Consider the following 25,398-nt stretch of genomic DNA (forward strand, 5'->3'; position numbering starts at 1 on the left):
AATTCTCTTCCTATGATTGCTCGCACACTATAATAACCATGACTTTAGACTCTTTTAATCCCACTCTGAAGGCCAAAGCTCTTTCTGGCAATCACCTTTGCGTCTAATTAAATGGACCCCTCGTTTGCATGATGGATCTTTTGATCCCTCCACTGGTAAGGCGGAGGCGGCTAGCTTTTTAGAGATACTGACACTGATATTATGTTGGCAGGTGGTGCTCCCATAAAAGGTGATAGTGCCATGAACATTGAGGCATAGGCTTTAAGAGAGGTGCGCTTCAGCATGCCATTTCCATGAACATTCAGAACTTGATTATCGAGACCGACTCCAAACAACTTAACTCCTTGCTAAAGGTGATGGCAATCAATCTTTGAGGAACATTATGAAGGATATTCAACACTTTACTTGCTACTTTAAAAAAGTTACCATTAATCACATTTATAGAGAGGCTAATTCTGCTACTAACTGGTTGGCAAACCAATCTAGATTAACCACTCATTTGTGGGATGGCTCAGGTATGCCTGGGTTGACATCCATCTTATGTCTTAGTGCTACTGGCCCACCAATTAGGCGAGGCAGTAGTCTATAATTTTTTGAGGCACCTTGCCTGTTATTAATGCAATACTAATTAACAAAACCAAAAAAGAAAATCAAAGAAAAGAACTAAAAACTAATCAAAATCTGAATGTTTAGATTTGTAGACTTAGATGCACACTCTAAATAGTGCCGTTAACACAAAAATTACATAGGAGTCACATAGACTTCACTTCTTATTCAAATTTCTAAATTCATTCAGATTTGATTTTTCACTTTGACTCGATTTTGACTTTTCATATCTTTTTTCTTAGTAAGCCTTAAGTTTCTATGCCCTGAAAATTCAGTCAAAATCCTCAACTCCTAAACATGTGACATGTACAATTTGACATTTTCCATATCACTCTTGTTCTCTAATGTATAACCTATATATCAAGGCTAGAACCTTTATTTAGTATATATATAATTAGCTTTAGGGCTCATAATTAATCTATAAAAAATATATGTTTTTAGGAAGTGAAAAACCTCGCTTTACATTTTGTTTGGTGGCTAAGCTCTCAACTGAACTAGATTAGCTGGTTTTATTTTTTAGTCTTGATTTTGATACCTGAAACTAGGTTAGAGTAATTTGGTGTTTGGTTCTGAACTAGGATAACAATGTATTTATTATTGATGATGTGATATGAACAAGTGGAAAAAGTATTAATTTTGGAGGAAAATGACTAATATGTAAATTTGATAGACAAAATACCGTTTTCATATATGATGGTGGTCATTATTATAATATATAAATATTATATGATTTATTATAATATATGAATATTATAATATTACAATATATAATAATATAATATTCATATATTATACTATTATATATTATAATATACAAATATTATAATATTCATATTTTTATGGTATTATAATATTTGTATATTATAATAATGTAATATTCATATATTATAATAATATAATATGCATTTATGGGCTGAAGTATATATTTATTGGCTTATATAATGTTTATAATAGTCATTTGTATTCTTAGGTGCATATATATTAAGGATAAAATTAGAATCACTTTAACATAATATTAGAATTTATATAGTAGTATTTATTTAGGGAGTGGGTACTGAATTAGCTTAGGTAAAAAAAATTAATTTGATGTTTGGTTACTAAACCAGATTAGTGTTCCTTGAACCAATTTAGAGACTCCACCTGAAGAAACAAACTAGAGCTAAATTAGGGGCATCTTGAAAGTTGTCCCTCTTTGTTCTCTTCCCTTTTAACTAAACAGACTCTCGCCCAGTGGGAAGTCATAAGGCTAGTCCCCCCTGCGTAGGAGTAGCACAAAAAGAGGGATTAGCTAGCCGGCCAAATGACTACCGGATCGGCGCCACCAGCTTAGAGATCAAGTCTTTCTTCATTTTTTCTTTGGTTTCAATTGTTTACGTTAGGGCCGGGCCGGACGGTTGTCAGTCTTGTTCTCTACTTCCCATTTATAAAGATGTGATCAACGGATTCTATTAACCGACACGAGGCCACCTAACATGCCACCTAGCTAGATATATTGCAGAAAATCTGAAAGCAATACCAGAAATATATGTATATATGAAGAACAGCAATACAGTAGCTCGATGGATTTTTTTATTAATTAACCACCACAATATATGAACAAAACATGTTGAGCACAAAAACACTGAACACGCTATATATACACGCCACTTTATTTTAGTATGATGAAGGGTGACGCGGATAATTCACATTCTTAGTACCTAGTAGTGGGCGTACGTGCATCTATGTTGGCTTGATTTGTACCCCCTTGATGATGAGGCCAGTCTTCCTATTGGTATCACTGGTCTCACGCATGGAGAATTTGAGCAACCCTGGTCCAGGAGCAACAAAGTCACCAGCATAAAGATCGAACCAAGTGTCTACAGGTTCGCCCTTGAGGCTAGCCTTGTGCAGGGATGAGCTCCCGTCAGGTAAGGTGAGGGTGAAGTTCACAGGGATCGCCCAACCTTCAGATGGCGTTTTCTTCATCACCTTAAACACCACGCTGTACTTAGTACCTTTACTGAGCTCACTCATGTCAAGGTTCCCGGCGACATCAAGCCACCACACCTGCACAAGGCGCGGCACTTCCACCAACGTATTTTCACTGGACAAATTAAAGCAAAGCAAATAGGAAATAATTAAATTAAAAGTATACGTACATACATCGAGCTATAACCATGCACCTTAAATGCGTTGCAATCAGTAAATAAGGTACACGTAGAAGCTAGCTTAATCACCTGTCGGACTTAACCCAGATCCATGTCCAGTATTGCGGCGTGTCGCCCCATGCTATCGAGTATTTTGGGTACAACATGAAATCTTTACGTACTGGAGCACTCCCGGAAGCAACATGATCACCGCCTTGAGCACTCTGGACATGGATTAATTAAGGCATATGACGAACAAAACGAGTTACCAATTGGAAGTAATTAGCTAGATAGTGAAAAACATATTTTTCTGGGCATGCACAGCTGATCAGATTATATATAACAGTAATTAAACTTGCCATCGTTTGCAAGTTCGATCCCTCGTTTGCCATGCTCGAGATATTTTTTGTCTCTTTTCTACTTCAAGCTTTGTTGCACTTGATGAACGTAATGGTGGGATGTTTATAAGAGACCAAAAACATATATAAAATTATAAAGAGGGATTTGTAACAACAATAAATTAAGAAGACTTGGCGTATTGGATAACTTAATTGCAATAATAAAAAATTTAATAGTGATTGAGCTAAATATTGGCTTGAAACAACAACTCATTCATATATAGATATATAATTATAAAGATTGACTTCATATCTATATATGAACTAGTTGGCATAAAGACTGACTTTGTGTGCTAAAGACTTTTTCGTTTTTGATTGCTGAATGAGATAAGAAGGGACGAGTCATCCCTAGACCTATCTCCAATTTTATTTCACTATTTGGTTTACAGAGGACTACGGATAAGATAATCAAGCACTATGCCAAAATAGCCCGAAACAACAACTCATTCATATATAGATATATAATTATAAAGATTGACTTCATATCTATATATGAACTAGTTGGCATAAAGACTGACTTTGTGTGCTAAAGACTTTTTCGTTTTTGATTGATGAATGAGATAAGAAGGGACGAGTCATCCCTAGACCTATCTCCAATTTTATTTCACTATTTGGTTTACAGAGGACTACGGATAAGATGATCAAGCACTATGCCAAAATAGCTCGAAACAACAACTCATTCATATATAGATATATAATTATAAAGATTGACTTCATATCTATATATGAACTAGTTGGCATAAAGACTGACTTTGTGTGCTAAAGACTTTTTCGTTTTTGATTGCTGAATGAGATAAGAAGGGACGAGTCATCCCTAGACCCATCTCCAATTTTATTTCACTATTTGGTTTACAGAGGACTACGGATAAGATAATCAAGCACTATGCCAAAATAGCCTTTTCTCAACGTTTATGTAATGATGTGTATAATAAATGTCAATATAAACTAGCATATACCAGCGCTTGGGACTACATGCTAGTATAGATGATTAAGTTGTGACACCCATCATTTTTCCTAATATATATAGTGTTATTTAACCAAATGTCCGTAAAAATTGAAGACTATCTCTCCGTTTGTAAAACGGCACCACAATAAATTAAGAAATATATTAGCATTTATAGAAAACACTAGGAATATAGTGGTATTTATTTAAATACCAAGAGAAATCACTAGGAATATAGCAGTGTTTTTATAAAATGTCAGGATACATTATATAATATAGCAGTGTTTGCAAACAAAATGACAGGATAAATTATATAATATGGTAGCGTGTATAAAATCATCAAGCATTACAGGAAATTCATGTTATACCAGCAGTCAGAAAATACCACTAAAAGTGGTCAAAATATCACTATAGATCAACACCGGCATTTTATAAAATGCCGCTTAAAGTTGTGTCGGTGTTGGGCAACGCCGGCATTTGTGATATATCCAGCGACATGTAACATATGCCGCTAAAATTTTTAAATAGTGACATTTACGACACTTTTAGTAGCATTTCTGACTGTCGGTGAAATGTTTTATTGACAATTAGTCAAAATGCCGATAAATGCTGTAACTTTTAGCGGCATTTACTAAATGCTGGTGTAGACTAATTCATGGCATTTTTTTAAACTTCGATAAACAACTAATAATTAGTGACATTTTTGTAAATGCCATAAAAAATTTTAGCGACAATTATAGAAATGCCGGTGAAGATCTTGTTTGCTATACAAGTTGTAGTGGCATTTACAAAAATGACGGTGAAACTGATTAATTTAATTTGATTATTTATCTAAAAAAGATTGGCACTATAATTGTGCTAAATTCAAATATCCTGTCATATAGTGTAATCAAACATAGTACTATTTTCTAACAAAATTATATATATAATAAAGACAACCCTATAAACAAAAATTCACAAATAATATCTATATTAATTTTTCAAAGAAAAATATAAAAGTGTCTGTTGAGTATACACATCAACAACTATCCAAAAACTTAATATTATGTTATACTTAGAATTGTTTATTTAAATCTACAACCATCCAAATGTAATCATATCAAAATAAAGTAGTTCTAAGACATTTTAAAATCCTTAATATTAAAGATAAAACATCAAACACATCCAAAAATTGAGATATCGCTATTATATTTCATGTTCATCGTGGTTTAATCTGAAAAAATGAATTAAAATTCATAGATTAAATAAAAAAAATTATTCAACAAAACTTCACTAAATATATAAAATTTTACCAAGAGACCAATGCTGTCATTGAATAGAATTATTAGGCAATCTTTAGTACTCCTCGTTGAGCTCCTACGTAAAATCAGAAAAATAAATTATATTAAAATTAGAAAATAAGCTGGTTTTTTTTAAGACAAAACTGTAGTACAAGATACTGTAGTCACAGCTCATGGATACCCTTCCAATTTCTGACATGCTGAGTATCATATTTTGTCGTTCTTACTAAGCTACAATGTGGCAACAAAATGAACTTATATTGAAATAGACAGGACAGTACTTGCAATTAGTAACTACCACATAAGCATTACTTGAAACAAATTTTTGTACTAAAGGTATTTATTTGAGCAACAAACAAGGACCTGTGAGAAGTATCCCCGAAAAGCATACCAATATAATGGGGAAAGATCAACACCAAAATAGTTCTGCTGTTGCCAAAACAGGGCCTACACATATTAACAGGAGAAATTCATATTGTCAAGAGGTGTGAATAACACTGCAATATAGAATTGGTGAAGATTGCAAGACGCCTACTATTTTCTAAATGTGCTAACCAGTCAAATCATATAATGATTGACAGCTTAGATATTATACACTTCGGATAGTACATTAAAAGAAACATATATAAACCATACATGTATGAAGATCTTATAAAAGGTACATATCTGCTTAAAAGAGCAACGAAGAAAAAAAATGCATATGTAGTTTACCCACATGAAATGCATATTTAGAAAAAAAAAAGTCTACAATACTGATACATTTAGTTAGGAACTTTTTTTTACTGTATTAGTTATTTATTTTATTAAAATAAAATTTCTGTAGGTCGCGTTCGAACGCCCATGCGAACGCCTGCATCAAGTTTGCAAAAATATAGAATTCTTTTATGCGTTCGAACGTGATCGGTGGGAATCTTCTAGAATTAGGATTAATAATTATATTTTGGCTTGCTGGCTAGTCTCTATAAAGGTGTGGATGGTAGCCAAAATCATTATGCTATTGGATTATTAATTTCTTGCCTCCTATCTTTTCTCTATTCTCTCTACCCTAATCTCCATCCTCCCTCTTCACTAACCTACCACCTCTACCGTTGGCAAGGTCTCTCCTAACTTCTAATCTCTCTCGTCTGTTGAGTCCTCCCTCTTCTTTGGGATCTCGACCACTTCTTCCTCTTCATCTTCTTCCTCTAGAATTAGGGTTACATATTGTTTTAGAACTTGTTGGCTAGCCTCTGTAAATATGTGGATGGCAGCCAATTCATTATGCTATTGGATTATTGATTTTTTGCCTCCTATCTTCTCTCTAGACACTCTCTCTTCTCCCTTTTCACCATCCTTCCAACTCTATTGTTGGCAAGGTTTCTCATAACTTCTAATCTCCCTCGACTATCGAGCCACCCCTCTTTTTTGTGATCTCGACCACTTCATTCCCTTCATCTATATCCCTTAATTACATCCACCATCCACCTTCATCTCCATACCCATCCATAGCCCTAACATCCACACCACCCGTCACTACCACCATCACCCACGTTATTCCGTACTTTTGTCCCAGTTGAAGTTTGAATCTGTTAAGTGCATAAATACAAAAGTTGTAGATTAGGAAGTTATGGATCTAGCCCACTTAGTTTCGTAATTTTTTAACAGTAGGAGAATATCTGATGAATATTTTCTCACAGTTACGCAGACTTCTTCCTACAATAAATTCAGATCTTAAGGATTTTCGTCGATCGCGTTCGAACACACTCAAAAAAGTCTATTATCTGAATTTGCGAACGCAACACAGGCATTCGAACGCAGGCATTCAAACTCGCCCTACCGCGTTCGAACGCATTATATGCATTCTCTATATTTGTGAACTTGATGCAGACGTTTACAAGGGCGTTCGAACGCGACTCCACTTACGTTCGAATCGCGTTCGAACGCGACCCACAAGAATTTTATTTTAATAAAAATAAACACCTAATGCAATAGGAAAAGATCCTAACTAAGTGTATCAGTTATCTCCAAGATGGTAATCGAGATGTTGGAACAAGGCCTTATTCAACCAAGTCATAGCTCATACTCATCGCCTGTGCTATTGGTGCGAAAAAAGGAAGGGACATGACATTTTTGTGTCAACTATCGGGCACTAAACGCTATTACCGTCAAGGACCGGTACACTATTTCGATTATCGAGGAGCTGCTGGACGAGCTTGCAGGGGCAACTATATTTAGCAAGCTTAACTTGAGGGCTGGGTATCATCAAATTAGAGTTCACCTGGCAGATATGCACAAGACTGTATTTCGAACTCCGGATAGGCATTATGAGTTCACCCAGCTACTTTTCAAGGCCTCATGATTGATATATTTCGGCCTTTATTGCAAAGGTATGTTTTGGTATTTTTTGACAACATTTTGATGTATAGCAGGACTGAATTGGAGCATTGGCGGCATTTGGAGGATGTGCTGAATTTGTTGAAGCAAAACTAGCTGAAAATCAAGAAGTCCAAGTGCCTATGGGGAGTACCACATGTGGAGTATTTACGCCACATCATCTCAGCGAAAGGTGTAGTTGCGGAACCTCAAAAGATAGCATGCATGATCGCTTGGTCTATTCCTACTACCACCACTGGATTGCGAGGATTTTTAGGGCTGACCAAATATTATCGCCACTTCATCGCCGGGTATAGCAAGATCGCTGCTCCTCTTACTTCTTTATTGAAGAAGGACTCGTTTAGATGGACGGATGAAGCCACTATAGCCTTTGAAAAACTAAAAACAGCAATGATGACGGCACCCGTTTTAGCACTACCGGACTTCACCAAAGAGTTCATTGTGGAATGTGATGCGTCGGAAGTTAGCATAGGAGCTGTACTAATGCAAGGAGCATGTCCCATTGCCTTTCTTAGCAAAGTTTAATCACAAAAATCTCAGCAATTATCGACTTACGAGAGAGAGATGTTGACAATTCTGCATGCGGTGACAAAGTGGAGGCTTTATTTGATCGGTAGGCGATTGATTATCCGAACCGATCAAAGGAGCCTTCCATACTTTATGGGACAGCATATACACACTCCGGCATAGAAGAGATGGGTCACAAAATTGTTGGGGTATGATTATGAAATTTAATACAAGAAAGGAATAAAAAATAGAGTGGCGGATGCATTATCACGCCAACCCGACAACACCGAGCTTGCAGCCTATTCTTCTCCCAGTTTTCCTTTTCTTAATGAGCTGAGGTATGCGCACATCTAACCCAGATGTTTAGAGATTGTTACAGGAGGTGATGGATGATCTGAAGCGCTATCCAGAGTTGGAAAATCGAGGTGGTTTGCTACTGGACCGCGGATGCATTCGGGTGCCCGCAAATGATTGATTGAGGTGAAAATTATTGGAGCACTTCCACCAAACTCTAGAGGCTAGTCATGAGGGTGTCTTGAGGACTTATAGGAGGTTATCACAGAGTTGCATGTGGCTCGAATTGAGGCAGAATGTGAGGAGTTTTGTCCGTACTTGCGAAGTTTGTCAAACTGCTAAGACAACCATATTGAAACCTACCAAATTACTTTAGTCTTTTCCTATACCGGACCTTGTTTGGGAAGAAATTTCTATGGATTTCATAGAGAGTCTTTCGTTGGAACGTGATTATTTCGTTATCTTTGTAGTGGTTGACAGATTAAGCAAGTATACACACTTTTTGGCATTGTCACATCTATTTTCAGCCAAGTTAGTGGCTAAAATTTTTGTTAGAAATGTTGCTCGGTTACATGGTATGCCACGCACGATTATCTTGAATCGTGATCATGTATTTATGAGCGACTTTTGGATGGAGTTTCTCAAATTGCAAGGGACTCGATTGAACTTCAGTTCGGCCTACCATCCACAAACGGACGGCCAAACCGAGGTGGTCAATCGAGGCATTGAGCAGTACTTGAGGTGCTTTGTTGGAGAGATGTCTATACGATGGTTGGAGTTTTTACCGTGGGCGGAGTGGTCTTACAACACTGCCTACCATAGCAGCATTGGCATGACTCCATTTGAGGTAGTGTATGGACTCACGGCTTCGACATTTCGTGCTTATGATCTAATGGCATTTGTAGATTGAACAGATGTGGACTTAGCTTTGACAGATAGAGACGCTACATTGAGGAAGTTGCGTGCCCACATTAAACTTTCTCAAAACCATATGAAGCAAGTTTATGATTGCAGTCATAGGGAGCAGGAGTTCGACATTAGTAGTTGAGTGTTTGTGAGAGTGCAACCGTATCGACAGGTGACCTTGCATTCGATGCGAAACCAGAAGTTAGCACACCTCTGCTTCGGTCCGTTTCGGGTGTTAGAGCGAATTGGTCCGGTTGCATATCATTTGGAGCTGCCGAAGGGGTCGAGAGTGCATCCTATCTTTCATCTTTCATTGCTGAGGGAGCGGATTAGATATCATGAGGTCGTTGGATCAATTCTTCTAGAGCCATTGGAGGAGATAGAGATCGTAAAGGCGGTTTGTGTACTTGTTAGGCCCGACGATGACATGGTACTAGATTAGAGATGGAGATTCTAGTTGAGTGGCTTGGCAAGCCATCTAATGAGGCGGCATGAAAGTTGGAGACTGATATTTTGGAGCGTTTCCCTGACTTTACACCTTAAGGACAAGGTGGGGGAAGCGTGGTGGGCTGATACATTTAGGTAGGGTCTTTTCTTATTGTATTAGTTATTTATTTTTATTAAAATAAAATTTATATAGGTCGCATTCGAACGTAGAAGGGGTCGCGTTCGAATGCCCTTGAGAATGCCTGCATCAAGTTCGCAAAAACAGAGAATGCAAAATGTGCGTTCGAACGTGGTTGGGCGTGTTGGAAAGGTCTCTCCTAACTTTTAATCTCCCTCGTCTGTCAAGTTCTCCCTTTTCTTTGGGATCTCAACCACTTCTTCCCCTTTGTCTATATCCCTTAAACTACATCACCCATCCACCCTTATCTCCATTATCATCCATAACCCTAACTTCCACTCCACCCGTCACCATCACCATCATCCGCAATATATCGTAGTTTTGTCCCAGTTGTAGTTTGAATCTACAAAGAGGGTAAATACAAAAAAGGTAGATATGGGAGGTACGGATCGATTCCACTTGGTTTCGTAATTTTTTGACTACGAGTTTCCCTCGGTTGTACGGACTGCTTCCTATAATAAATTCAGATCTTGAAGGAATCGTCCCATAGCCTCATCAAATAGCAGTACCTCTCTGGAGAGGTCTGACCGAGTAGGATTTAGCTAAGAAAGGTGAATAATATAAATCCTTGTTTGTAGATAGTATATGGTCAATCAGAAAATGAGGATGATATGACCTAGTTATTCATCTTTATCCAAAGGGTCGTACCTAATGTTCCACTCACGAGACGGAAAATAGTCCTTGAGGGAATTATATCTCTGCAACATATGTAGCATGAGAAATTCTTGTACTGGTCGAAGTTCAACAGAGTAATCACCTCAACATGATCATACACAATTATACAAATTGATAGAAATTCTTATACTGATCACATTGGGGCTCACGACATTTATTGTCAACTGCCGGCATAAGTATTATTAAAGCGGCATTTATGAAAATGTCACTGATTTGAGATCAAATGCCGCAATATCTCAACTTTACTAGTATTTGTAAATGTCGGTAAAAATAAGATATGCCCCATATAATTACCAGCATTCTATAAATGCCGAAAAAAATTTAAAAAAATATAAATGAGTTAATATTGTGTAGAAAATAGTGACATTTTATTAAATGCCACAAATTTTAGATGATATGTTGTTGTATCATAGTTTTACCGACATTTATAAATGTCAAAATATCCTAGAATAATACCAGCATTTAAGAAATGCCGGTAAAACTAACCCATTGAAAAAACAAAGACGCCCTAAATGAGCACGAGCTTGCCATTTTCCTTTCCCTCTTCTTCTTTTCTTGTTCCACCCCTCAGCTGCCACCTTCCCCTTCCTCCTCTTTCTCCTCTTCCTCCTCTATCGAAAACAAAAGAGTAACGAAACCCTAACCCTAGAAGAATCCAATCCATGAGATGGGAGATGGAGATGGAGGTGGAGACGGTTCTCGAGAGGATCTGGAACCTACACGATAAGATCAACGATACCATCCATGCCATCTCCCGCGTGTATTTCCTCCAGTCTGTCAAGGTGGCCGACAAATCCTTCTATGAGAAGGCCGAAAGAAGGACGGATCCAACGGTGGCGAAGAATAATGACACATGGATGGAAGGAATATGTTCGTCTTTGTTAAGGATTTCAGGATAGGGGAGGTGGACGATGACTCCACCATTGTGGAGGTTATTATTAGTGGGCATTATTCAATTGCCGGAATAATAAATGCCACTATAGGTCATATTTCTTATAGTAAGGATAAGTTATACAATATATTAGTGTTTGTTAGAAGTGCTGGGAGAAATTTAAATAACTAATTATTTGAATTTCCAAATCAAAATTTGAATTAATCTTAGCTATTCAGTAAATTTAGGGATCAATATGTACTCTTTGATCTAGATCATGTCCAATCTTCCCTAATTCCTCTTCTGTAATTCGATGGTAAGCTATATATATATATATCCCAAATCACTTTTCCCAAATCGGTTGTCGATCGCAAACCCATCATTGGTCATTGTTTATCGGTCGCATGTCATGTTATGAAAAGATGTCTACTTCATCTCTAAAACTCTTTAAATAATGAGGGAGAGAGCATCTAAAAGACAACAACAATAATCATATGCTCTTGTCTTCCTTCCTTCATACAAGATAATTAATTTTAATTTTTCTTTTTGATTTTTGAATTGGTCCCAGTGATTTTTAGAAGTACAGTCCTTATTGATAGCGAAGGCATTATATCTTCAAGATAAAATCTTAAGAGTCTATCTGCACTTTAGTAGAGAATTTACAATTTAAAAAAACCTATAAGTATCTTGTCTTTCCAACCTAAGAAATTTTGATTTGACTCCAATATACTTCATAAATTTCCTTAACAGCTGGTGATCCCATCAACTTGGCAGCAATCCTTTTACCAATGACCTCCAACTCTAGATGCTCTTATGAGTTTTCAAGACCAAATGCGCATCTCTGATATGGTTCGACTAGGTCGAGGCATATCAAGCGCGAGGAGACATTGAGTTCAGCTCCGAGTGCCCAAATTTGAAACTCTAATAAAGATGTTAGACTTTATTTATTTATTTTCAACTTTATAATTTGCTTAATTTAGTTATATTTCAACTTAGACCCTAGAGTCTAATCATTTACCTTTTGCACTTATTCTCTTATTAGATAGATCAGACCTGAGCTCATTAAGTTGGGCCAATCGAGTCAAGTTAGGTGGCCATCAAACATATTTGTGGTGTGCACCTTATGATAATTGGTTAGGAATTTGATTCAAGACGATTGACCCAAGCTAGCCTAGTTGGATTGACCTAGTTAATTAGGGAGCCACTATATAGTCTGTTGTGCGCCCCTAATGATGGATTATCAAATGGAATCAATTGAACTCCTTTGCCCTAACTTTTTTCTCTCCTCCTGCAGCAGTAGCCACCACCTTGGCTTCGACACCTTTGATCCTTGTAGACTAGCCAACCATGCCAGTCCCTGTCCTTTAAGGATGGCCCACTCTTTTCTCTTCTAAAATTCTCTCTACCGTCGCCCTAACCACCACCGCCATCCCTAACTTTCTACTACCACCAACCCTACAAACGCCACCCCATCACTACTTGCCTACCATGCCATCCGCCACCAAGAGGTTTGTATCTCCACCCCTGAATCCCCAAAACTAGTTCTGTAACACCCATGTAAAAAAAAAAATTAAGCGCATGCACCAAGCGCACGCACTCTAACTGCAAGCGCATGCGCTTGGCGCGTGCGCTGACTCTTTCTCCTTCTCCCCCACCTCTCGTAGTCAGTTGCGAGCGGTGGGAGAGAAGTGCGCTGGAGTGCAGCTAACTCCACTCCGCTCCCCTCTCCGCCTCATCTCTATTTAAACTCCAACACCTCTTCCCTTCGGGTTTTCTACTCTTCGCAAATTCTCCTTCTCGCTCTTCCTTCCTCTCTTTTCTCTTCCGAGCCGCCGAAGACCTCATCGCGGGCAGCAGGTCACCGGAGTCCTGGTGGCCAACCAAAACCCCCTCACCTCAATTCTCGGACCCTTTACAGTGTAGGGAGGATCTCAAAGTTTAGGAGGAGCCGATTGATTAGGAGAGAGACGGATTCCAGAGATATCCTAGGCGAGTAGAATCCTATATACAAATAATGTATAATCATGTCATTTCTTACTTGCATTAATTACATGCCATTTCTTACTTGAAATAATTGCATGTTATTTCTTGTATTAATTACATGTCAATTCTTACTTGCATTATTTACTACTTATTGTACATGTATGATAGGCTCCATACATTGTTATAATACGTGTTACTTTGATGATCATGATATAATAAATAATAGAAGTCATGGCACCATGTGCATGTATCATTGTAAGTCAGTCCTAACTAGGCAATGCCCCTCTCACCCACTCAACCCGGGGTTAAGGGTAGAGTGTATTATATAGTATTATATTAGCGGTCTATACTTAAGGTCGTTAGCTGGTGAAGCATTTAGGTGATTACACTGCCCTAGTTGGAGATTAGTCTAGTATGATATTAGTAAAGATGATTGAGAGGTAGGGTTATAGTTCTAGCGATACCCGAGGACGCAGGGTCAGGGCGTCTATTGAGTTGTGTGCTCTTACTCGTCATATGCGATGATTTTGTTCTGTGCGATGATTCAGCTACAAGTAATGAATCTTCTTTGTGCGATGATTTACTAGAACAGTGTTGATGGGCCTTCGACTGGGGTCCTTAGTCTGATGGCCAAAGACAACTGGTCATATGCAGCGTCGCTAGGCATGTATGGGCGATAATACTGCTAGATGACTAGTCCCCCTCGATACTTTGTTGCTTTGTGAGGCATGTTATTAGTGACTTGGTTTTCGTGTGGATTTTTATGTAATTGAGCTATGATGATGAAAGTTATTAAAAGCCGTACTGTACACATTTCCTTGATATATTTATGGATCTTCATTTCTATTTATCATGCAATACAATATTCATACATTACTTTTGGGTTAAACTTGTTGGGCCCCATGCTCACGCCATTTTGGTGGAAATATTTCAGAGCTAATTATGGAGGATGCGGATATCGAGGAGTAGCAGATTCATTTTCCTATATTGTTTATTCTATTATTTCTAGTTGGACTTAACCCCTGCGAGAGTTTTTATGTTTAAATTTGTGTATGAACTTGTATTCCTAGAGGTTTATTGAGGCCTGTGATAATTGTAACTTTAGATTATTTGTTGGATTATTATGGTATTTCTAGACTTATCCAGATACTTTGTGAGGTTATTTCACTAACAGGTCACTTGAGAATCAAGTGGAACTCTCCATGTGAGGAACACGTGATTTTTGGAAATGGGTGTTTCAAGTTCAGACCTTTATCTCGCAAGTCTGTCCTCTAATATTTCTCCACTTATTTGAAGATATCTTAAGATCTAGACATCTAAATCTTGAGATATTAGATTTATTGGGAAGCTGATATGATTCGGACTTCACCGATGTCGTCTCGAGCATGGATACACTTTATGGGTGTCTTTGTTTCTTGTTTTAATGTTTAATTTCCAAGAAAATAAGTTTTCTATAAGTCGCATTCAAACACGGGTGGAGTGCGTTAGAATGCGGTTGTGAACGTGGTTGTGAACGTGGTTGTGAATGTGGTTGTGAGAGTGTGTATTGTGCGTTCGAATGCCGCGTTCGAATGCATTGTGAACGCATGCATCACGTTCGCAAATCTAGAGAAGTGGAAAACAGGCGCATTCGATCGCGCGTTCAAACACCTGTATCGCGTTCGCAAATCCAGAGAAGGGCGAACTTAGTGCGTTCGAACGCGGTCAAGCGCGTTCGAACACGGTCGGCGAAATTGTATTGTTTATGGTTAATTTTGAGTTGTTTGGTTAGACTCTAAAATGGATGTGGATGGCAATCAGAGGTCATTACTAAAGAATTGAGTTTTGCCTTGCCTCCTTCGTCTTCTTCGTTCTCATTTTCTCAATCCCCGGCGTCACCGTTTCTAACCTCCCTCGATCGGCCAATCACGCTAGACCCTTAGGGGCGGCCCTCTCCTCCCCCTTATTCCAATCTATCCAACACTTGCCTTAACCTTTCCATCAACCATAACTTTTCCATCACAACCTTTCACCGATGCCACCCCACAAACGCCGGTCCGCCTCCAACCACCATCACCTAGGATCTCGTGCCTCCGTCCACGGATCCTAAAGAGACCACCTTGATGTTTGTCCACTAATCAGACGATATCTCGAGATCGCCACATCCGATATGTCTGAAACTTGATTTGTTGGAAAGCTATTTTATGAGGCTACAACATATCCAAATTTCATGTCGATCCGACGGTGGAATATTTTGGGATCTTATTACAAATTTCCATACTAGATTTAGTCCAGATCAGAGAATTGGAAGAGATCGAACCTTAGCCTAAGGGAAGATCGTATCAAGCTTGGTATCAGAGCCACCGTTCCTCGGACATGCACTTCCTATGATGACAACTAGATCCATGGCTGCACGGCGAGATGAAGAAGAAGAGATTCTCCCAATAGAGGAGGGGGAAACGGTTGTTGGGACTTCCACCTGCGGAACTGCTCGATCTAATCGGAATACGGAAGAACCTAGTGTTCAAGCTGTGTTCGGGTCTCTTTCCGAGCAAATGGCCATCAACAACCAGATGATGATGGAGATGATGTGGGAATTACGGGCAACGAGGGAAGCCATGGTGAACGGGAACGCACCATCGACTCCATGATGTGAGTCCACTTCCATGAACCCACCGTCGCCGGTTCAGAATTTGCAACCACAAGAGCCGCTACTGCCACCACCCTATGGGCAGAGGCAGGCAAGGATGGTTCCACTAGGCCCAATTGTAGGAGAACCCATCTGACAAGTGAACCACTATGGAGATCACCTTGGAGATCAAGATCCGTGGGTAGGTCAATACGATCCAAAACCACGGCGAGTTAATCAAAACCGAAGGAGGGATCATCAACCCTTCATGGTGCATCCTCCCCCGATTAGACAAGGACTTGGACATGATCCGGAATGAGACAACGGCATCCGTGGACAAGTCGTGCGTCTCGAATTCCCCAAGTTCAAAGGTGCAACCCGATCGATTGGTTGTATAGGGCGGAGCAATTCTTCACATACCAAGGTACAACGGAAGAATACAAGGTGACACTTATGAGCTTCCACCTTGAGGATGCGGCGCTTCATTGTGATACGATCTCCCTTTAGGCTAAGGTTCGATCTCTTCCAATTTCCTGATCTGGACTAGATTTGGCACGGAAATTTGAAATAAGATCCTAAAATATTTCGCTGTCAGATTGACGTGAAATTTTGATATTTTGTAGCTCCAGAATCAGATGTGGGGATCTCGAGATATCATCTGATTAGTGGACGATGGTCAAGGTGGTCTGTTTTGGATCTATGGATGGAGGCACATGATCCTAGCTGATGGTGGTTGGAGGTGGACCGGCGTTAAAGGGGTGGCACCGGTGAAAAGTGGTGGTGGAAGGGTTATGGTTGATAGAAGGGTTAGGGCAAGTGTCGGATATATTGGAAGAAGGGGGAGGAGAGGGCCGCCCCTAAGGGTCTAGGGTGATTGGCTGGTCGAGGGAGGTTAGAAGCGGCGTCGCCAGGGATTGAGAGAACGGGAGCGAAGAAGACGAAGGAGGCAAGGCAAAATCAATTCTCAATAATCAAGAATGACTTTGGTTGCCATCCACATCCTTTTAGAGGCTAACCAACAACTCAAAATTAACCCTAACAATACAATTTTCGCCGACCGCATTCAAACGCACCGAATTCGCTCCTCTGGATTTGCGAACGCAATGCAGGCGTTCAAACGCGTGATCGAACGCGCCTGTTTCCCACTTCTCTAGATTTGCGAACGCGATGCAGGCGTTCATAGTGCGTTCGAACAGGGCGTTCGAACGCACAATGCACTCTCTTCACCCACGTTCACAACCCCATTCACAAACGCGTTTGAACTCACTCCACCCGCGTTCAAACACGACTTACAGAAAACTTATTTTAATGGAAATTAAACACTAAAACATGAAACAAAAACACTCCTAAAGTGAATCCAAGCTCTAGACGACATCAGTGAAGTCCGAATCATATCAATCCACCACTCTTCCGCAACCTTGTCCTCAAGGTTTGAAATTTGGGAAGCGATCCATGATATCTGACTTTAGCTCCCATCTAGACTCATGGCGTCTTCTCCTACGACCTAAGACTCGGACCAGTTTAGTGGAGCCATATTCCTCTATTGGTTTGGGTAAGGCCGAACCCACCACATGGTTAGGCCCGATTTGGGCCTTCAATGCCGATACATGGAAGACCGGATGTATCCTGGTTCCTTCAGGTAGGTCCAACCAGTAAGCTACTGGACCGATTCGTTGTAGCACTCGGTACAGACCATAGTACTTGTAACCCAACTTTTGGTTCAAAATTGGCCTCAATGTGGATTGCCGATACGATTGAGCTCGAACGAACACTAATTGATCCACCTCAAATTCTCGCTCACGTCGGCCTTTGTCATGAGTTTGTTTCACGTGGTTTTGGGCTGTGGCTAGGTGAGTCTTGAGCCGTCTCAATGTTTCATCTCGATTAGCAAGCTCCAAGTCAAGCTCGGTCCTATCCGCCGCCGTGAGTCTATCGTAGGCACGCAAGATAGGGGGAGTGCGCCCATAATCCACCTCAAAGGGGGTCATGCTGATGCTAGAGAGATGAGCGGTATTGTATGACCACTCAGCCCATGGAAGAAATTTGACCCAATCCTTTGGTCGGTCCGCCACAAAGCATCACAAGTATTGCTCTAGTCCGCGATGCGCCACCTCGATTTGACCATCCGTCTCGGGGTGATAAGCTGAACTAAGGTTGATTTGAGTCCCTTGCAATCTGAAGAACTCGGACCAAAACTCGCTGATGAAGATGCGATCCCGGTCTGATACGATCGTCCTAGGCATCCCATGCAAACGTGCCACTTCCCAAACAAAAATTTCAGCAACCCTTTTCGTTGAAAACGGGTGAGACAATGCTATGAAATGAGCATATTTGCTCAGTCTATCCACCACAACAAACACCACCGATTGTCCTCGAACCTTCGGCAGCCCCTCGATGAAGTCCATGGAGATATCCTCCCAAATGTGCTCCGGTATAGGCAGTGGTTGCAGCAGCCCACTGGGCTTGAGTGCCTCCAATTTGACTCGTTGGCAGATTTGATATTCACGCACATACTTCTTCACGTCCGTCTTCATCGCTGTTCATGTACAGTTTTGGGCCAGCCGCTTGTAGGTACGTAATACCCCTTCATGACCTGCTACAAGAGTATCATGGAAGTGTGCTATCAATAGTCTCCGTAGCTCTTCGTTCCGGAGTACTAACCCATCGCGCTCCTCGTGCTCGAGGTGGCTTGAGGGGTTCTCTCTCAACTCCTCCATGAGTCAGACCAGATCACTATCCTTTGCCCTGGCTCTCCGCAGATCTGAGAAGAAAGGAAAGGTGGGTGCCGAGAAAGAAGCGAGCTCCCTTGCATCCCTTTCATTTGGAAATCCAAGCAGCGGTTTACTTCCATCCAGCAGCACTCTCTGGTCATTCCTCCAAAATGTCAATGTGAGGCTTGTAAAATCAAATGTTACGGGCCCCAAGCTTTGAAGCTATTGAGTCCCCAAAATAATATCGGCACCTCGCAAGGCCGACGGATAAAAGTCCATTGTAAAAGTTTGGCCTTGCACCTTCAATTCCACACCTCCATAAATTAAATCTGCACGCAATGTGGTGCCATCTCCAATCGTCACATCGAACCCTTCCGTGGGTTCCGACTCGAGCCCAATCTTCCTAAGGAGCCTCTTGTCAATGAAGTTGTGGGTGGACCCGGTGTCAATCAAGATTCTTACTGTGGTTTTCTTGACTACCCCGTTCACCCGTAAGGTCTTTGGCGCAGCTATCCCCGAATAGGCATGGAGGGAGATTTCGGTTATCATGTTCTCCACGGATTGCTCGAGGAGGTACCACTGCAGCAGCAACTCTTGGTACCACTGCAATGTTTCCTGCTGCTATGATTGGTTGAGATTGATTGCGGCTTCCTTGGCTTGTCCAACTTTGTTTCAGGTGTATCTTCGTGGCCCTATGTTTGTTTTCCATAACCACTGCATCTTCGAAGGCCTCCTTTAATATTCTAGGCCTTAAAGCCGTCACATCGGCTTGTATGTCACCCCGCATCCTGGAGATGAAGGTGCTGCGAAGTTGCTGATCCGTCCATGGTGGATGACATCGGTAACTAATCCTCTCAAATTCTTTTTGGTATGCCCCAACCGTAGTCTTTTGCACTATCTTTGAGAGGAGAGCATCAAAGTCTTCATACCCCGACGCTCCAAATCGCCATGTGATATCAGCATAAAATTTAGCCCAAGTTTCGATAGCCTCAATGGCATTGGCTGCTCGAAACCAATGTGATACGATTCAAACTTCACCGATGTCGTCTTGAGCTTAGATTCACTTTAGGAGTATTTTTGTTTCATATTTTAGTGTTTAATTTCAATTAAAATAAGTTTTCTGTAAGTCGTGTTCGAACGTGGGTGGAGTGAGTTCGAACGCGTTTGTGAACGGGGTTGTGAACGTGGGTGAAGAGAGTGCACTGTGCTTTCGAATGCCCCGTTCGAACGCACTGTGAATGCCTGCATCGCGTTCGCAAATCCAGAGAAGTAGGAAAATTGGGCTCGAGTCGGAATCCACGGAAGGGTTCAATGTAACGATTGGAGATGGCACCACATTGTGAGTAGATTTTATTTGTGGAGGTGTGGAATTGAAGGTGCAATACCAAACTTTCACATTGGATCTTTATCCGTTGTGTAACGCCCTCGCGCTGCAAGGGCACGTGAATGCCCCCACGCCCACACGGCATGCGCGGCGCACGCGATAAGATGGGCGGGGCCCATCACGCACAGATACTCTCCTGTGCACATATAATCATGACATCATCAAATAAAACCTGCTAACCTATCCATGATCACATAATCCATCATCAAATACATCATACTATTAACCAAATAAACTTGCTAAGATATGAATATCCAAGTCCATAATAATATACACTAGACCACTACATAATTTGGTAGGGCCCACACAGGCCACTACAAACCATCAAGATACAACTAAACAACTGATACATGAGTGCTCTATAATCTGATATGTACTATACAAATCATCATTTGATACAATAAGGTACAAATATAAGAAATAACGATACAACTCAAAGTCTGGTTAAACTATCTTCTATACTGCTTGATGTCTATAGCTCACCTCATCCTTGTTTTAAAATATCTCATCATGATATCTCAAGTCGCTATCACGTATCATAATATCTAGGGGGGTTAGAAAAAAAATAAAGAGAGTTATAAGCAAAAGGCTTAGTGAATAGACCTTACCCCAAATCAGTGATCCCAAACAGAGAGTAAATCATGTACTGGATAATATAAATCAGAAAGAGCATCATGCCATGAATGAGTATATGAATGTATCCTCAATAATACATAAATGAAAAGTAGATAACATGTCAAACTGACAAAAGTATATAATCCTCGACAATGAATAAACAAATCTCCATGTCATATGATCATCATAACTCTATATCAAATATGACACATGATGCATGCCGACCATGACCATACTATGATATCAAATGCAACCATATATGATGTATATTGATCACTCGATAATCAGGTAATCTGATGATAATAACATTATATGCATTTCTCAACATTTCAATCATGAATGTCATCTCTATATGTCATCATCATACTAGACCACTATGCACAGTCAACACCCGGTACCCGGTCTCAACATCATGTTCGAAGGCTCAGAGCATACTCCGCCACCCACAAGAGTATCTCAAATATAACCATACCCTGCCACCCGCTAGGGTATGAATATCCATCCAGACCGGGCACCCTTCCTAGCTGATAGAAACCTCGTGAGGATAACTCGCCACATATGCCCTAGCAAACAGCATGTGTCCGAATGTCTGCTGCGCACACAGACTAACGACCTCGGACGTAAGGCCAATAGGATTGCGACTATGTCGAGCGATCAATCATCCACCAAGCACTTCCTAACCCTCGTGCCCACTCGAGTATCCTCACGCTTTCTATCAACTATCCTATCAATCACATTTAATGCTTTCCTTCTAAATGACAAATCATATGCATATACCCAGCACGATAACAAGTCAAGCATAATAGGAATTTAAGTGGAATAAGAACCAAGAGAAAAATAATGCAATGTAGTCTTCAACCATGTAGTCAACAAATGCATACTTATGCTTCATATCAACTGGACATAACATTATAACAGTATAATCATCTCTCATCATCTCTATATATCACCAATGTGTTCATATCCCAGATCAACCTAATTAAATGCATAATAAAATATGCTCGATTGTAATCATCTCTAGATAAAGTCATATAATCATGCTGAAGGCCAAAACATGCATATACATAATATATAATATAACCTAATTTGAGAAAGGTGTCTATGGGATAAGACTACTCACTGTTTGATCAGAGGACACGAACCACGCATCTCTCACGTCCATCAGTCCAACATCAACTCATCGTCAGGTCCAGGGGGTCTCAAATAAGAAGGTTCGGGATCTAAAAATATTTAAGTAATATAAGGTCAGTTATTTATCCAATTAGGATCCGTTTGTGTAACATATGATGATTTATTAGGTTTAAAATTTCTTCTTTTGTCTTTATTAAATAATTTGATCTATATCATATATTTAATTATAATAATATTAGTATGTTATTATTCTAATTGTATATTTATTTATAAAATCATAGTTTGCTAATTATATATTAAGTATATAATAGTCAATCTCTTTTGATAAAAAAAACATAAAAGAGCTCCATGTACAATAATATAATTTAAGATACAAGCACCTATATTATATAATATTATATAATTATACTTTAATTACTTTGTCACTACTACCCTTACTAAACAAATTAAGAGTTGCATAAAATAATCTTTACTTAATCATGTAATATAAACATTAAGTAAGCCTAATATTATATGACATGCATAATAATGTATAATAAGTTATATATATATATATATATATACCTAATTATAAAGACATGTATTAATCTAATAAAATATATGAAGTTAAAAATATATTTATGTACAAATATTGATAATTATAATTAACTGAAATTACACTAATTACACTTACCATGTTACTAGATATATCGATTCTTGACAAATTAAATTAAAGATCTAATTTAGATTAACTAAATAACATAAGTACTTTACACGTGTTTTATTAGCAGAGAAGGTAAAACGAACAGAGTAAGAAGAAGAAGAAGAAGAAGAAGAAGAGAAGGGAAGGGAGGGAGGCTCACCTCGGCCGTAGCGACTGTGGCGGCAACGGCGACGATGGCGATAGCGACAGCGGCAGGCTGGCGTTGATAAGCGAAGGAGAGAAAGAGAGAGCTCGAGAGAGAGAGAGGTGATTGGGAGAGAGAGGAGGGTAAGAGAGAAAGAATAAATCTTTAGAGAGAGAGAGATATAGAGAGAGACGGTGAGGGTGGTGTTGCGGCGGCGACGGCAACGACGGCGGCGGTAGGCCGGCGTCGGCAAGAAAATATATGAGAGAAAGAGATATATTTATATATATATATATATATATAAATAAATATATAAAGAGAGAGGGAGAAGGCGGTGGAGGAGGTGAGGCGGTAGTTGCGGCGGCGCTGAGCCCGCCGCAGCCAGCTGGCCCGGTTGTGGGTGCGCGTGGCGCCCTCAACGTGCGCCCACTATTTGCATGGCACGAGCTTTTTTTTTTCTTTTTCTCTCTTTTTTTTTCTTTATACAACTTATTATACATTATTATTATTATTATTATTATTTTCTAGGTTATTACACGTTGGCCTTGCGAGGTGCCGACATTGTCTTGGAGACTCAATGGCTTCGAAGCTTGGGCCCGTGACATTTGATTTTACAAGCCTTACATTGACATTTTGGAGGAATAACCAGAGAGTGCTGCTGGATGGAAGTCAACCGCTGCTTGAACTTTCAAACGAAGGGGACGCAAGGGAGCTCGCTTCTTTCTCGGCACCCACCTTTCCTTTCTTCTAAGATTTGCAGAGAGCCAGCGCAGAGGATAGTGATCTGGTCCGACTCATGGAGGAGTTGAAAGAGAACCCATCAAGCCACCTCGAGCATGAGGAGCGCGGCGAGTTAGTACTAGAGCGCGGGCGAATCAAGGTACCCCGGAACGAAGAGCTACGGAGACTATTGATATAGCACTTCCATGATACTCCTATAGCAGGTCATGAAGGGGTATTATGTATCTACAAGCGGCTGGCCCAAAACTGTACATGGACAGCGATGAAGTCGGACGTGAAGAAATATGTGCGTGAATGCCAAATCTGCCAATAAGTCAAATCGGAGACGCTCAAACCCACCGGGCTGTTGCAACCACTACCTATACCGGAGCATATCTAGGAGGACATCTCCATGGACTTCATCGAAGGGCTGTCGGAGGTCCGAGGACAATCGGTAGTGTTTGTTGTGGTGGATAGGCTGAGCATATATGCTCATTCCATAGCATTGTCTCACCCGTTTTCAGCAAAAAGGGTTGCTGAAATTTTTGTTCGAGGAGTGGCGCATTTGCATGGGATGCCTAGGACAATCGTGTCAGACTGAGATCGCATTTTCATCAGCGAGTTTTGGTCTGAGTTCTTCAGATTGCAAGGGACTTGAATCAACCTTAATTTAGCTTATCACCTCAAATTGGTTGGACAAACCGAGGTGATGAATCGCGGACTGGAACAATACTTGCGATGCTTTGTGGCGGACCGACCAAAGGATTGGGTCAAATTCCTTCCATGGGCTGAGTGGTCATACAATACCGCTCATCACTCTAGCATCGGCATGACCCCCTTTGAGGCGGTTTATGGGCGCACTCCCCCGGTCTTACGTACCTATGATAGACTCATGGCAGGAGATAGAACCGAGCTCGACTTGGAACTTGCCTATCGAGAGGAAACATTGAGACGACTCAAGACTCACCTAGCCACAGCCCAAAACCTCATGAAGCAAACCCATGACAAAGACCAGTGTGAGCAGGAATTTGAGGTGGATCAATGGGTGTTCGTTCGAGCTGAACTGTACCGGCAATCCACATTGAGGCCTATTTTGAACCAAAAGTTGGGTTACAAGTACTATGGTCCATACCGAGTGCTACAACGAGTCGATCCAGTAGCTTACTGGTTGGACCTACCTGAAGGAACCAAGATACATTCGATCTTCCATGTATCAGCATTGAAGGCCCAGATCGGGCCTAACCATGTGGTGGGTTTGACCTTACCCGAACCAATGGAGGAAGATGGCCCCACTGAACCGATCCGAGTCTTAGGCCGCAAGAGAAGATGCCATGGGTCCAGATTAGAGACTGAAGTGCTGATTAAGTGGCTGGGCAAACCTACTGACCAGTCTACTTGGGAGCTAGAGTCAGATATCATGGATCGCTTCCCAAATTTCAAACCTTGAGAACAAGGTTGCGGAAGCGTAGTGGATTGATATGATTCGGACTTCACCGATGTCGTCTCGAGCATAGATACACTTTAGGGGTGTCTTTGTTTCTTGTTTTAATGTTTAATTTATAAGAAAATAAGTTTTCTCTAAGTCGCGTTCGAACGCGGGTGGAGTGCGTTCGAACGCTGTTGTGAATGCGATTGTGAACGTGGTTGTGAGAGAGTGTATTGTGCATTCGAACGTCGTGTTCGAACGCACTGTGAACGCCTGCATTGCATTCACAAATCCAGAGAAGTGGGAAACAGGTACGTTCGATCGTGCGTTCGAACGCCTACATCACATTCTCAAATCCAGAGAAGAGTGAACTCGGTGCGTTCGAACGC

At 40.4% G+C, this 25,398-nt stretch overlaps 1 protein-coding gene across 1 annotated transcript; it reads right to left on the bottom strand.

Annotated features, from left to right (window-relative positions):
* Positions 1-2,138: 2,138 nt before the first annotated feature.
* Positions 2,139-3,248, bottom strand: LOC140773451 (uncharacterized protein PHLOEM PROTEIN 2-LIKE A4-like). Its single transcript, XM_073116016.1, has 3 exons — positions 3,092-3,248; positions 2,823-2,956; positions 2,139-2,689 (listed from the first exon to the last, which is right to left on the bottom strand). The coding sequence occupies exons 1-3, from the start codon at positions 3,122-3,124 to the stop codon at positions 2,326-2,328; spliced, it is 531 nt and encodes a 176-aa protein (XP_072972117.1). The 5' UTR covers positions 3,125-3,248; the 3' UTR covers positions 2,139-2,325.
* Between the last annotated feature and the right edge of the window lie 22,150 nt (positions 3,249-25,398).

The sequence above is a fragment of the Typha angustifolia genome, chromosome 2, assembly GCF_048772165.1.
Source record: "Typha angustifolia cultivar Huaian chromosome 2, ASM4877216v1, whole genome shotgun sequence".
Taxonomy (NCBI): Eukaryota; Viridiplantae; Streptophyta; class Magnoliopsida; order Poales; family Typhaceae; genus Typha; species Typha angustifolia.